At 40.6% G+C, this 13,159-nt stretch overlaps 1 protein-coding gene across 6 annotated transcripts in view; it reads left to right on the top strand.

The window, feature by feature from the left end:
• Positions 1-13,159, top strand: part of cadps2 (Ca++-dependent secretion activator 2) — a 206,243-nt gene that overhangs the window by 165,499 nt on the left and 27,585 nt on the right. For 2 of the 6 annotated variants that reach the window (XM_074633521.1, XM_074633524.1), the window contains exons 21-25: positions 2,000-2,029; positions 5,298-5,453; positions 5,844-5,991; positions 8,991-9,005; positions 12,730-12,804. In XM_074633521.1, coding sequence (XP_074489622.1) covers positions 2,000-2,029; positions 5,298-5,453; positions 5,844-5,991; positions 8,991-9,005; positions 12,730-12,804 — 424 coding nt within the window. The remainder of the gene's footprint in view (positions 1-1,999; positions 2,030-5,297; positions 5,454-5,843; positions 5,992-8,990; positions 9,006-12,729; positions 12,805-13,159) is intronic. The other 4 variants (XM_074633523.1, XM_074633525.1, XM_074633526.1 and 1 more) reach the window with 3 other exon arrangements.

The following is a 13,159-nucleotide window of genomic DNA, read 5'->3' as shown; positions in this document are numbered from 1 at the left end:
GGACCTGATCATGTTCTGCCTCCAGTTAGTTTGAAGCCAGCATAGAGCTCCTGGTCCGTTATCTTCTCCAGCTGGGAAAACCGTTAAAAGACACCTGGACCCAGATCTATTGCAATTTATAAAGGATATTTATGTATATATTTGTATTTTATATATATATTATAGTGCAAAAATAAATGTATGAATAAAAAAAAAAAAAAAATTAATTAATTAATTAATTTAAAAATAAATACATGAATAAAAGGGAAGAGTAAATAAATAAGGGAATTATTACAAAGATAAAGAAATTAAAAGAGAAATATCAATTTATGTCACATTTTATCAATAAATTAATGGTTACATTTATTTTTTTGCTACAGTTAATGGCATATTTATTTATTTATCAAGTAATGTATTTATTTATTCATTTATTTGTGATTTTGACATGTTCCGTCCTCCATAGGTAGTACCATGAGTGTCCGTTATTGAAGGTTACGTGGAATAATAACGAGTATAACAAGTGAGAAAGTCCACTGAGGGTGGATTGGTTGGTCAAACAAACACATACTCACTCCCAACTTGTCAAATACCAACGCTTGATGTTTTTTGCGGTCTATATGCAGACTTAATTTTATAGTATTTATGATTGACTGTTAGTGTTTAATATGATCCTGAATTGTGAAGCACTTTGCAAAGTCAGTTTCAACATGAGCACTAAGATTGAATCATTGATCAACCTTCTGATGTTTATTAATAGTAATAATAATAATGATGATTAAGATATCACCGTGATGATGGTTTGCAGAAACGTGAGGAATCAGTGGTACGGATGCTGCAAATAGCCACAGGCGTGCATAATGACAGCTCCTCTGTAGAGAGCTGAGAACCTCGCCGATGCAACACAATCAGTTAAACTGCCGTATTTCTCATTGACAGGTTTAATGAGCGGTGGAGCGGGAACAAGTGTTGATATGCAAACAGATGTTTGAGGGCGTTTCTACATCCATTCATAGCTACCTGTTCTGTTAAACTCTTGGATAGATGAAACATAAAGCGACAGCCTCCCTATTGTTAGATCCTAGAGCCACTAGTGAGTGTTAAAGGGTTTATCTTCTGTACGGTGGCCTTTTTTGGGACATCTCCAACTCAGCTTGTCAGGCTCAGTCTGGTCTGGTCAGCTAACATTACTGCCAGGCAGGTGAAATATAGAGTGATATTGTGGTTTTAGCTGACGTGTGTCGCCTCACTGTTGAGCGATGCTCGTTCAGGTCTATCTAGAGCGAGCAAGCGCAAACCCGACGCTGACTTTCGTTGACTTAATGGCCACAGGTGTCGCTGTTAACAAGCATTTCTGAAAGTTACAAATAGTCCCTTTAACAAACAATGAAATGATAATTAATAATGTATACTAATTATTAGTAATGCATGGTCCAGTCATCATCTTACGCCAAAGATTTGTAGTCAGATGTGAATCAGAATAAAAGTGGTTTGGCAGTTCAGGTCGGGTCTTTGGGTTTGGGGGGTCAGGTATGGGTGAAGACCTCCAGTCAGGACTGTCCCCCCGTCTGTCTGAACGCATTCACGTCGCTGTTCTGTTTCTGTCCATCCGTCTGCATGTTTGTCAGAGAGTCCACATCACTAAAACTGAATTATTATATCAAGAAACTTCAGTCCGAACTCCCCCGCATGAAGCCCTGCTCAAGTTTTAACTTTACTAAGTATTTCCACAAATACTGTGATGCCGTTCGGTCCTGGTCTCTGAGAGCACGCGGCATTATTCTCGTCTCTGTGAGCCAGGCTCGCCGTTGGAGACGGAGGTTTGTGAATTCAAATTGTTTCTGTGACACTGTGGCTCTTTTGTCAGCGGGGCGCCGCCTGCATGCGATTGTTCCTCAGAGATTGGTGAAGAATTTGTGTCGCGCCGCCGTGCGTCACAAGTCCATGTGCTGTGCAGTGTGCATGTCACAATGTGAAGAATATCAGTGTAATGATAACACAACACCTCACTTTTCTATTGCAGCTTGCAAGGAATTAATCTACCCGACATCTTGTAAGTTTATTCAGTAAAACCTGCCTGCTCCTTTTCCCTCAAAACATAGCAAACAAAATAAAGAAAATCATCATGACTGCTTTCAATGTTTTACAACATTTTAGGGTCCATGTTTTATTGTTTTTAAGGTAGTCATTGCTCACCAGGAACAAAGTAAAGTTAAAGTTCATGCAGATTGTTTATTTTTATTTGTCTGGATAACAACAATTACAATCCATGAATTCAGTTTTACATTTAAGCAGCTTAAGAACTGATCTTAGTGTAATTTAAGTACGTCTAAGTCTATTTAAAGTGTAACATAGTAATGTTACACTTTAGTTTAATTAGTTTATTACTTTGACAGGAACATATTGATTTGTGAAAATATGCCAGTTAGCCAAAAAAAGGCTAATTTTTATCTGTAATCAAATCAATGTAGGCAATAGTTAAAACACAGACATTAGGAATAAAAGAATCGAAAATACAATCAACAATAAAAGCAATGAAAAATAAAATATGCAGATACAAACAGAGCCTGCACTGCTACATAGAGACAAGACAGACAGCTCTTATAACACACAGAAGCAACAATAGCATGACAACAATCAACAGTACAGACAATACAAACAACAGCATGACAACAGTGTTTAGCGTAGTGTGTTGTACACAAAAACAAAAAAATATCTTTTAAAGATTTCTCTAATCTAAAAGAGGATTTGATTTATCCAGAACTCAAGTCAACAAAGAAATGTATCTTCACATTTTGTGCATATCAAATTGTTGAGGTGTAGAAAGAAAAAGTGTTCTTAAAATGTAACTTTGAAGAATCTTCATCATAAAAAAATGCTTAGCTTCCCCTGTATCACACGAGAAGACATTCAATAAACACAAATTAGTTTTAACGCCACTAATTCCTTTAACGCATTAACACAATCAATCTTTCGGAGGTGGTAGTCGGCTCAGTTTTAAACCGAGAAAATAAAGGTTAAATAAGGCTCCAAACTTGTGCTAAATTTTTGCGAGGAAAAACTGTCATGGCCATTTTCAAAGGGGTCCCTTGACCTCTGACCTCAAGATATGTGAATGGAAATGGTTTCTATGGGTACCCACGAGTCTCCTCTTTACAGACATGCCCACTTTATGATAATCACATGCAGTTTGGGGCAAGTCATAGTCAAGTCAGCACACGGACACACTGACAGCTGTTGTTGCCTGTTGGGCTGCAGTTTGCCATGTTATGATTTGAGCATATTTTTAATGCTAAATGTAGTACCTGTGAGGGTTTCTGGACAATATTTGTCATTGTTTTGTGTTGTTAATTGATTTTCAATGATAAATATATACATGCATAAAGCAGCATATTTTCCCACTCCCATGTTGATAAGAGTATTAAATACTTGACAAATCTCCCTTTAAGGTACATTTTGAACAGATAAAAAAATGTGTGATTAATTTGCGATTAAATATTTGAATTGATTAACAGCCCTAGTTGTAATGTGTCTGTCAATCTGTTTTGGAGTTAAAGTGAGTCTGCAGCAGAACTGGCAGCGTCGGCGGCCATGTAGGGGCCACCAACGCTCGACCAGGAGGCTGGTGGTGTTTCTTAAAAAGGCTCCTCGTTCCGACTCCCCCAGCCTTTCCCACAACACAGACCACACTGTTCCTCTACCTCTCTTCACTTGGCCCTCCTCGATCCAATGAAAAAAGAGAGAGAGAGAGAGATTAAAAAAAAGCTGGCACTTCATTAGCGAGCACAGACGGGCGAGTGGGATCGTCCCGTTCCCCGGGGAGCGGGGCGGAGCGCGCTCAGAGAAGAGCACCACTAATTAGACATGAGGGGGATAGCCACCGAGCGTTTAATTGCACCGCGGACTCAGCCCAAAGCATTTATTCCTGTGCGCCACTTGTTAAGGTAACAGTCTTTTAAAGGCGAAGTGAGAAAAGTGAGGGAGTGAGTGGTGCTTGTTTTAACCACCTCCTCCCCTCCCCGTCACCCTCCTCCATCCTCCCGTGGCTGTCATTCTAGCTGGGCGCTGTACACTTGGATGTCGGTGGCGGCGAGCGTTGCCATGTGTTGCTGTGTAACCTGTGCGCAGGGGAGAAGGCGGGGAGACGTCCATCTGTCTGTGTTTCAGCCTGGTGATGTGTTTACTGACTGAAACCACACAGATCTGCATCAAAACCACCAAAACCTGTTGAAGAACCTCGATACACTCGTCTGCTACGAGTCTATAAGATACTGAGCACTCATGATGCTTTCTTGTCGACAGTAGTTACACAAAATACCAGTGAAGAGAGGATCGAACCATGTTTGTGCACATTAAATACAAATCCAGGAATATTCAGCCTTTCATTTTTAGTTCTTAGATTTATTTTCTTCTTTGGAAATCAATTTGTTGCAGTGTAATAATTCATCATAATTCAAAACTTGTGCGTTAAATCACAGCTTGATATCTTAGATTTGATATTCAGCTGCTGAAAACGTTGTTGACCCAAATTATGAAAATGATAAAGCGAATTTGGTTGTTTTTTACATTAACGTTTTTTGGTAAAACTTAACTTTATGCCTCTTCAATTTCGTAATAATAGTAAATATAGATTCCACGAAAGTTTCAAGGAAATTAGTTGAAAATTTCAGACCGATATAGAAGAATAAAGCATTTACAGAGGTTTCTTTTCTGCGAAGCGTCAGGTGTTGGATTGTTCTTGAACGCTAAAATGGTCCCTGCTCCTGCAGCTGTTTTATTATCCAAAGATCATATGATTTAGAAATCAAAAACGTTGTTGTCTGTGATGGATTCATTTCTCTGCCACAAGTTTTGAGGCTCTGCAAGTTGATTATTCATAGAAATGTACTGAAACTGTAAACAATGTCTGCCTGCATAGTGGCTCAAACTCTGACCAGAACCACACTTTCTGGGGCTGCCCGTCAACTATTTACTGCAAGCCACCATCGTTTGCAACTTTCTGAATTCTGTTTGAAAATACACCACATTATAGCAAGTGAAAATGTAATAACGACACTTAAGGACGGGTAGGAAAAGAAGTTAATCAGCTTTACATTTACAGTCATCTCCAATGCACGGTTTATAATCTACATCACTCTACTACACCTGGAAAGAAGGAACCTAAAAACTGACGGATGGTGATAAGTTAAAGAGTTTGGAGGAACAAATGAGCATCATAGAAGATCCGTCAGTCGTGAAGGAAAACGCAACAGCTTCATGTAAAAGTGTGTTGTTGTTGTTTGTGATATTTCGTTTAATAACCCTCTCCATCCTCCCCCCAGTAACGGCTCGGCCACCTCGGAGGATCTCTTCTGGAAGTTGGATGCACTGCAGATGTTCGTGCTAGACCTCCATTGGCCGGAGCCCGAGTTCGCCAAACATCTGGAGCAGAGACTCAAACTGATGGCCAGCGACATGATGGAGGCCTGCGTCAAGAGGTCAGACTGAGAGGTGGCCACAGCTGGATCAGGACCTCTGGGTTCACATCATATTTATTTTTGTACCACACATTTACCAATGGGAATCCCTTTTCTCTTATCATACTATGAAGATATATTGCAAATCTGCAAAGACAAATTTCTAACCTAAAAACCTCAAAGCTCAACAAACACTGAAAACTAACCTGCTTTTGTGAAGCTTCTCATGATGGTCTATGAGTTCTCGATACTCAAATAATTGTATTTCTGTGGAATTTTTTTTTGTAATTTAACAAAAATGTCCACAAAAATGTCCACAAAAATGTGTCACAGTTTTACAGAAAATACATAAAATTTCAGCCATTTTTGAGCAACAATCATAAAAAAACCTTTTTGTGTTTTGCCCTACAGAACAAAATCTGCATTTGATGCCAAAATGCAGAGAGCGAGTAAGTCAACGGACTTCCGGGTGGCGCTGTCGGTCTGCACCATGTTCAACGTGCTGATGGACGCCAAGAAGCAGTGCTCCAAACTCTGCGTGCTGGACACCGGCCAGGAGGTAAGAGAACGGTCACATGACTGATACACACAAGCATTTCCAGCTCTGAACGATCTGTCACTGCAGAAAATCTCCTTCCTTTTATGGAAACTTTATTTAATCCAAAAATCTTTTCTTAAAACAAATCTAGTGTAGGATGTGTGATGTATTTACTATTTATAAGAATATATTATTAAAATTTCGGTCTGAAATCATAAATGCTGGTGTGTCCAGGCACTGATTCTGATCCTGGCATTACCCTGTCTAGTTTCAAAACACTAGAACTCATCCCGAGAAATAATGTGAAACAAGAGGAGAAACTGGAACCAGAGAAATCATCTCCACGTTGGCAGAATGTTTTTATTGTTTGTAGAAAATTGAGTCTTGGCTGAATATCAGACTAAATCACTTAAGACGGATGGATGGTTTGTTTTCTCACAGCTCACCATCAGAGACTCATTCCTCACTGAGTGAAAGTGTGTCAGCTTCTAAAAACCCTCAGTCATCTTTTATTTTCAGCCTTGCACCGAACAGGTCGAGTCAAACTGTCAGATCAGCCACTAAAACGTGACTGTTTCCCTCCAAACATGCAGCACAGGCAAACAGTTCAGGTGTATTTGTGTTCACTTGAAACGGCCAAACGCTCGACATGAGCTGTTAAATGGATGGCCGTGAAGCCTGTGTGAGGCGGCAGCCTTGGCGTTGCTGAGAGCGAAACCCTTTGGCCGCAGACAGTCTTGACAGAGAGCTAAGCTCGCTGCTCTGTTGACCTTCAGCTTCCTCTCTTCTCCAGCCGCCGCCGCTAAAAAACACCAACTGTCCATTTATTCCTGCTGACACTCACTGAATACCTGTAGAAGGACACTATGTATACCGGCTCTATACACGCAAACAGCCTCCACATAGAGTCTATAGTGTTACATCGGCATGTTTCACATAATAGGCTTTAAAACTGAAAAGCATCACTTATGCTATGAAATTCATAATACCAAAATAAATGGAATAGAAAATTAAACTTGTGCATTAGGAGGAGTGTTTCAATTAGATACAAATATTCAATTGTGATTAATCGCACGATTGTTCATAGTTAATTGCAATTAATTGCAAATCACTCATTTTTTATTTGTTCAAAATGTAGTTTAAAGGGAGATTTGTTTGTATCTAATATCCTTATCAACATGGGAGGGGGCAAATATGCTGCTTTATGCAAATGTATGTATATATTTATTAAGGGAAATCAATTAACAACACAAAACAATGACAAATATTGTCCAGAAGCCCTCACAGGTACTGCATTTAGCATAATAAATATGCTCAAATCATAACATGGCGTGTGATTATCATAAAGTAGGCGTGTCTGTAAAGGGGAGACTTGTATACTGTATTTTGAGGTCAGCGGTAAATGTCTGTTTTTTCTCGCCAAATTTTGCATAAGTTTGTGAGCGTTATTTAACCTTGTTTGCGACAAGCTAGTATGATGTGGTAGGTACCAATGAATTCATTAGGTTTTTAGTTTCATACGATACCAGTATCTTCACTCTAGCTTTAAAACCTGAGCCCGCTACAACCTAAAAATCACAAGTTGCGTTAATGCGTTAAAGAAATTAGTGCCGTTAAAACAAATTTGCGTTTATGCATTATTATCGTGTTAACTTTGACAGCCCTATTAATACTAGTTAGATAACTTTGCATATGGCGCTAAAAATTAGTTTGAATTGGCGGGCCAGCAGGCTAACGCTATAGTTAACAGCAGATCTGTAATCTGCAGTAAATCATGGGATCCCAATGTTAAAATAAGAAAACACAACTTACATTTTAGGTGATTTTCCAACACCATTGACAGATAGCCGACTTCAATAACTTAATAAGCCTCAAACCATGACAACAACAAGCATGACCCAGCCATGTGCATCACTTCGTACTGTCCCCTGGAAACAGTTTCTGTTGTGTTGTGATGTTCCTTCAGCGCTTTTTCAAAATGCTGCACACGTGTCGTCAAATTTATGTTTTTGTTTGTCGTCAAGTCGGTGAAGATGTTTCTTGATTTGCTTGTGTTTTGTCTATGTGCAGCGTGTTGAGATCTCAGGGCCACCAAACATTCTGCTAACGGGGTACAGCTAAAAGTTTCCGGGTAGAACTTGTGCTTGTTGACTTTGTTTCCGTATCACATGCATAAATCTACATACCCCGTGTTCTGCGTATGGCTGCGTGCACCGGACCGTGAACGGTCGGACCATCGCGGATCGAAGACCATCACCTTTAGGTGCATTGGCATTATAAGGAGATAAACAAACGTCAGAAATCAAAGGTTACAGCGCTCCGAACATACAGAGATCAGATATTTATATTCCCCAACAAAGATAGTGATCGTAGAGGAACCAAATGTCACGAGAGAAGATTTAACATTTTGAATTGAGACATCAACAAATGGAGCAGTTGTTCATTTGAGAGGGACAAACTGATTCCATGAAGTCTTTGAGTTTCCAAACACAACAAACCTCTGTGTGACATTGTTGCACTAAATGTTTCATTCAGTTTGTCAGGCTGAACTTCTCTCAGACCCAAAAACTCCATATGAATAACCTTGATGAATAAATGTTCCCAGGAGTTTTCAAAAGGAGAAAAGCTTTTACAACTCGTCTGCTTTCTGCTCGTTTTTGGATTTTTACAGCCGACAATAGGAGATACATTTGGACTCACAGAAAGTGAATAACGTTATCATGTGTGAATTTAAAACTCAGAGTTGTGTTACCAATTCTCGACAATTACTCTTTCTTGTTCAGTGTCAAAATAAAATGTGTGTCTGTTTTTGGACAACATGATTTTTTTAGATTAAGCGTTTGATTCAAGGTCAAAACTATGATGGAAATGTGAATCTTTCTTATTGAGGAAATGTTTTTTATGTCCCTGGTGTGTTTTAAAAATTGATTGGCTGACTGTGTTTGCCCTCTTTTCCTTGTCTCATGTCCTCCCCTGTCCCTCATGTCCATGTGTCCTGCACGTCATTGTTTGAATCCCAGAATGACAAACAATGGGTAAGTCCTTCCATCGCCTCTCAGCCTTTTTTTTTTTCCTGTCACACTTCTCCACACAAGCTCCACCCAAAGAAAAAATAATTAGGGCTGTCAATTGATGAAAATATTTAATCGTGATTAGTCGCATGATTGTCCATAGGTAATTGAATTAATCACAAATTAATCACACATTTATTATCTGTTCAAAATGTACCTTAAAGGGAGATTTGTCAAGTATTTAATACTCCTATCAACATGGGAGTGGACAAATATGCTGCTTTATGCAAATGAATGTCTATATTTATTATTGGAAACCAGTTAACAACACAAAATAATGACAAATATTGTCCAGAAACCCTCACAGGTACTGCATTTAGCATAAAAAATATGCTCAAATCATAACATGGCAAACTGCAGCTCAACAGGCAACAACAGCTGTCAGTGTGTCAGTGTGCTGACTTGACTATGACTTGACCCAAACTGCATGTGATTATCATAAAGTGGGCATGTCTGTAAAGGGGAGACTTGTGGGTACCCATAAATCCCATTTGCATTCACATATCTTGAGGTCAGAGGTCAAGGGACCCCTTTGAAAATGGCCATGCCAGTTTTTCCACGTCAAAATTTAGCACAAGTTTGGAGCATTATTTAGCCTCCTTCTCGACATGCTAGTATGGTACCAATGGATTCTTGAGGTTTTCTAGTTTCAGATGATGCCAGTATCTTCACTCGCTCATTAGCTTTAAAACAGCCCACTACAACCTAAATATTGCTTGTTGCGTTAATGTGCTAAAGTAGTGTCGTTAAAACAAATTTACGTTAACGCGCTATTATCATGTTAACTTTGACAGCCCTATAGGACTATAGTCATGACATCTAATATCAGTGATAACATCTCCAGTAGCCATTAGTAGTCGACAGTAGCCAACACTGCATGTACCGGTACCATTCACTGATCCATCTGACATCAAATCCACACAGATTAAGATTTAGTCAGCCACACACATTGCAAACTACAAGTTACGGGACGTTGGTGTTTAATTTGATTTAGATTATTTCTTAAAGGCCATCATTCCTTGCAACAGTAGAAATGGTATAAGTTAATGGTCGATGATTCATCCATTATTCAAGATCCACCCCCAACTCAAACTCTTGCCTCTTTTTTCCCGGATTACGTTTGTTTACGACTGCTGTCCGTGTCCCGTGTCAAACCAAAACTAACGTACTTATTTTAACCCCAAATCTGATCTTTTACTAAACTTAACCAAATAGTTTTGTTGCCTAAATGTAATTGAGAATGCGGTTTCAAAATGGCAAAAGTGCCACGTGATTTGTGATTTTCATGGGCAGGATCTCAAGGCACAGCCGGGGGGAGGAGAGTGTCCGGTTTGGGGATCTCAGAATTGCGTCGCTGCTCTTTGCAGATGATGTGGTTCTGTTGACTTCACCCAACCGTGACCTTCAGCATGCACTGGGGCGGTTTGCAGCCGAGTGTGAAGCGGTCAGCAGTTATGCGGGCGCTGTACAGGACCGTTGTGGTGAAGGCATTGAGCCGGAAGGCGATGGGCTCGATTTACCAGTCTATCTTCGTTCCAACCCTCACCTATGATCATAAGCTTTGGGTAGTGACTGAAAGAATGAGATCGCGGATACAAGCGGCCGAAATGGCCTTCCTTCGTAGGTTGGGTGGGCTCAGCCTTAGAGATAGGGTGAGGAGCTCAGATATCCGGAGGGAGCTCGGAGTAGAGCCGCTGCTCCTTCGCGTCTAAAGGGACCAGCTGAGGTGGTTGGGGCATGTGATCAGCATCCTGGACGCCTCCCTGTGGAGGTTTTCTGGACACGTCCAACCGGTAAGAGGATCCGTGGTAGACCCAGAACACGCTGGAGAGATTATGAACTGTATATCTGGTCTTGCCGGGGAACGTTTCGGGGTCCCCCAGGAAGAGCTGGAAAACGTTGCTGGGGAGAGGGACGTCTGGAATTCCCCGCTAAGCCTTCTGCCCCCGCGACCCAACCCCGGATAAGCGGAAGAAAATGGAAGGATTGATGGAAAAGTACCACGAACGATAGATACACATATCTAGAACTGTTGATATGAAACATATTTTTGGAGATTCAACGTATCCGCGGTTTGCAGAAACGTACAATGCAAACATTTTATTCCGGCAACTGGGTTGGTTTAAAAATATGAGGTTTGCCCTCACTGTGATTCTTTCTCTGTGGTCTTTAAACATCAGAAGACACTCTTGATTTTCCATGAATGGTTCAGTTGATGCACATTCATGTTCACTTGCCAGTAGGTGTTGTGAATGAGGCCTCCTGACCTCTGACCCCTGACCAGCAGTCTGAAGGGTCTTGAAGACGCCAGTCTGAACCTGATTCAGACCTTTGGTGTGGTCACTTTTTCTGCCATGAGTCTTATAGCGCGTCGATCTGCAGAAAAGCATTCGGCCGTTTCTGATATCTCAGCGACAAATTCTGCTGCTACTCTTCACTTTTACCTCTCGTTTTTTGGGGAAAACAGTTTCCAGATTTTTACCGCCTGCAGACGTGGGGAGTTCAACTGGCAAGCGAGCAGACCGCCTGTGAAGAATCTGCATTTGACGAAAAACTCCTCTGCTGGATTAATGAATTCTGCTTTTACAGACCTCTGTTAAACTGGGGTGATCAGCTGCAATCAATGAAAATGCAAATCATTCTGCTGTCTTTTTGTTGCCGAGGTCATTTGAATAGTGTCGGGGGGAGGTCGTGTTGAAAATGTGACCCGGTTCAGAATCTAAAACATCTCACAGAGCTGAAGTAGCAGCGGCGGCTGCAGCTCAACGACCACATAAATGTTTTTAAAAGCTCTAATTGTTCTTTTCAGTTTTTTTGCGGCGCACATGGCAAAGACCAAACAATTTCTTCTCCTCCTCTCTGCTTTTTATGGTGGCCTTTGTAGAAATACAGAAGGCGAAAGCAGCAATGTTAATTGAGGTAAGAAGAGAGAAAAAAAGAAAAGCTCTCAAGATTTGCCAGAAAGATTCGGCGCGCTGAAAGAGAACTGCCATTTTGCGGACTTGTGGAGGGGAAAAAAACAAAATTAGGGCTGGCGGCGATGACCTCCCAGGACCCACAATTTGTCAGCGATCTGTGCGCTTTGTTGATTGAAATTTTTAATTTGGGTGTTCTTTAGACGGCCAGTGAAAGGGCATTGTCGCCAAGAGATGAACTCCCCTGCTGCTGCTGCCATTCAGCGCTCAGCCCCAGCCTTTTTTTTCCTCTCCTTCCTTCAAGGGAAAAGGTGCCATGAATATGTTTTAGGGGGGGCCAAACGAGACATGAAATGGCGGATTAATTGAATCTTGTGTGAGCCTTTGGTCCTCGCAGCTGGACCGGTGCTTTAGAGAAATGCAAGGCTGCTCTAATTGTAGGGAGACGCACAAAAAGTATCCTTCAGATTCCTTCGCTTTTCCAGCGCGGACGGGAATGTCATTCAGCCGCATAATGGTCCTATTAGCTGCTTAACTCAGCGGCGTTACACGGATGGTGAGGTTTTTCATGCCTCGCCGTGTCGGGAGGTGTGTGTGAGTGTGTGAGGACTCGATGTTCATACCGAGTGTTGTAGGATTTTCTTTCTGTCTTTTACAGCACAGACAACACTGTTGTTGAGGGAGGCGAGGAGTCATTTTTAGCCTTTGTGTCCTGTCAGTTTCCTGAAAATAATGAAATATTGCTTTTTTGTCCCCCACCCCCACCCCTGCAGCAACAGTACCACTCCAAAATCGATGTTCTGATTGACGATTCATTCAAAGAAATGATTTCCTCCCTCGTCACAAAGGTAAAATGTCTCATTATCCAATCAAATCCTCTCAGCGGCTGTTTACACTCACTTTTATATTTTTTTATTTTCCTTTTTCTGCACAAGGGGAGTGGGGTCAACTCTTACTCTTTTATTATCAATTCACTCCTTATTTTACTCTTTGGATTACATTTCCCTTTTTTATATCTTAAAACTTGCTAGCAATTATGATAGATTTACACTTTTTATCCTCTTATTTTTTTTTTCTTATATTTACTTTGATATATTTATGTTTTTTTGGAATTGTTCTTTTTATTTTTTTATTTTACTTATTATTTTGTCTATTTTTTCGGATTTACAGTTTTTACCCTGATTTTCTTTTTTCAATTGATTT

This window comes from Sebastes fasciatus, chromosome 4 (genome assembly GCF_043250625.1).
Source record: "Sebastes fasciatus isolate fSebFas1 chromosome 4, fSebFas1.pri, whole genome shotgun sequence".
Taxonomy (NCBI): domain Eukaryota; kingdom Metazoa; phylum Chordata; class Actinopteri; order Perciformes; family Sebastidae; genus Sebastes; species Sebastes fasciatus.
This window is presented reverse-complemented; position numbering and strand designations above follow the sequence as displayed.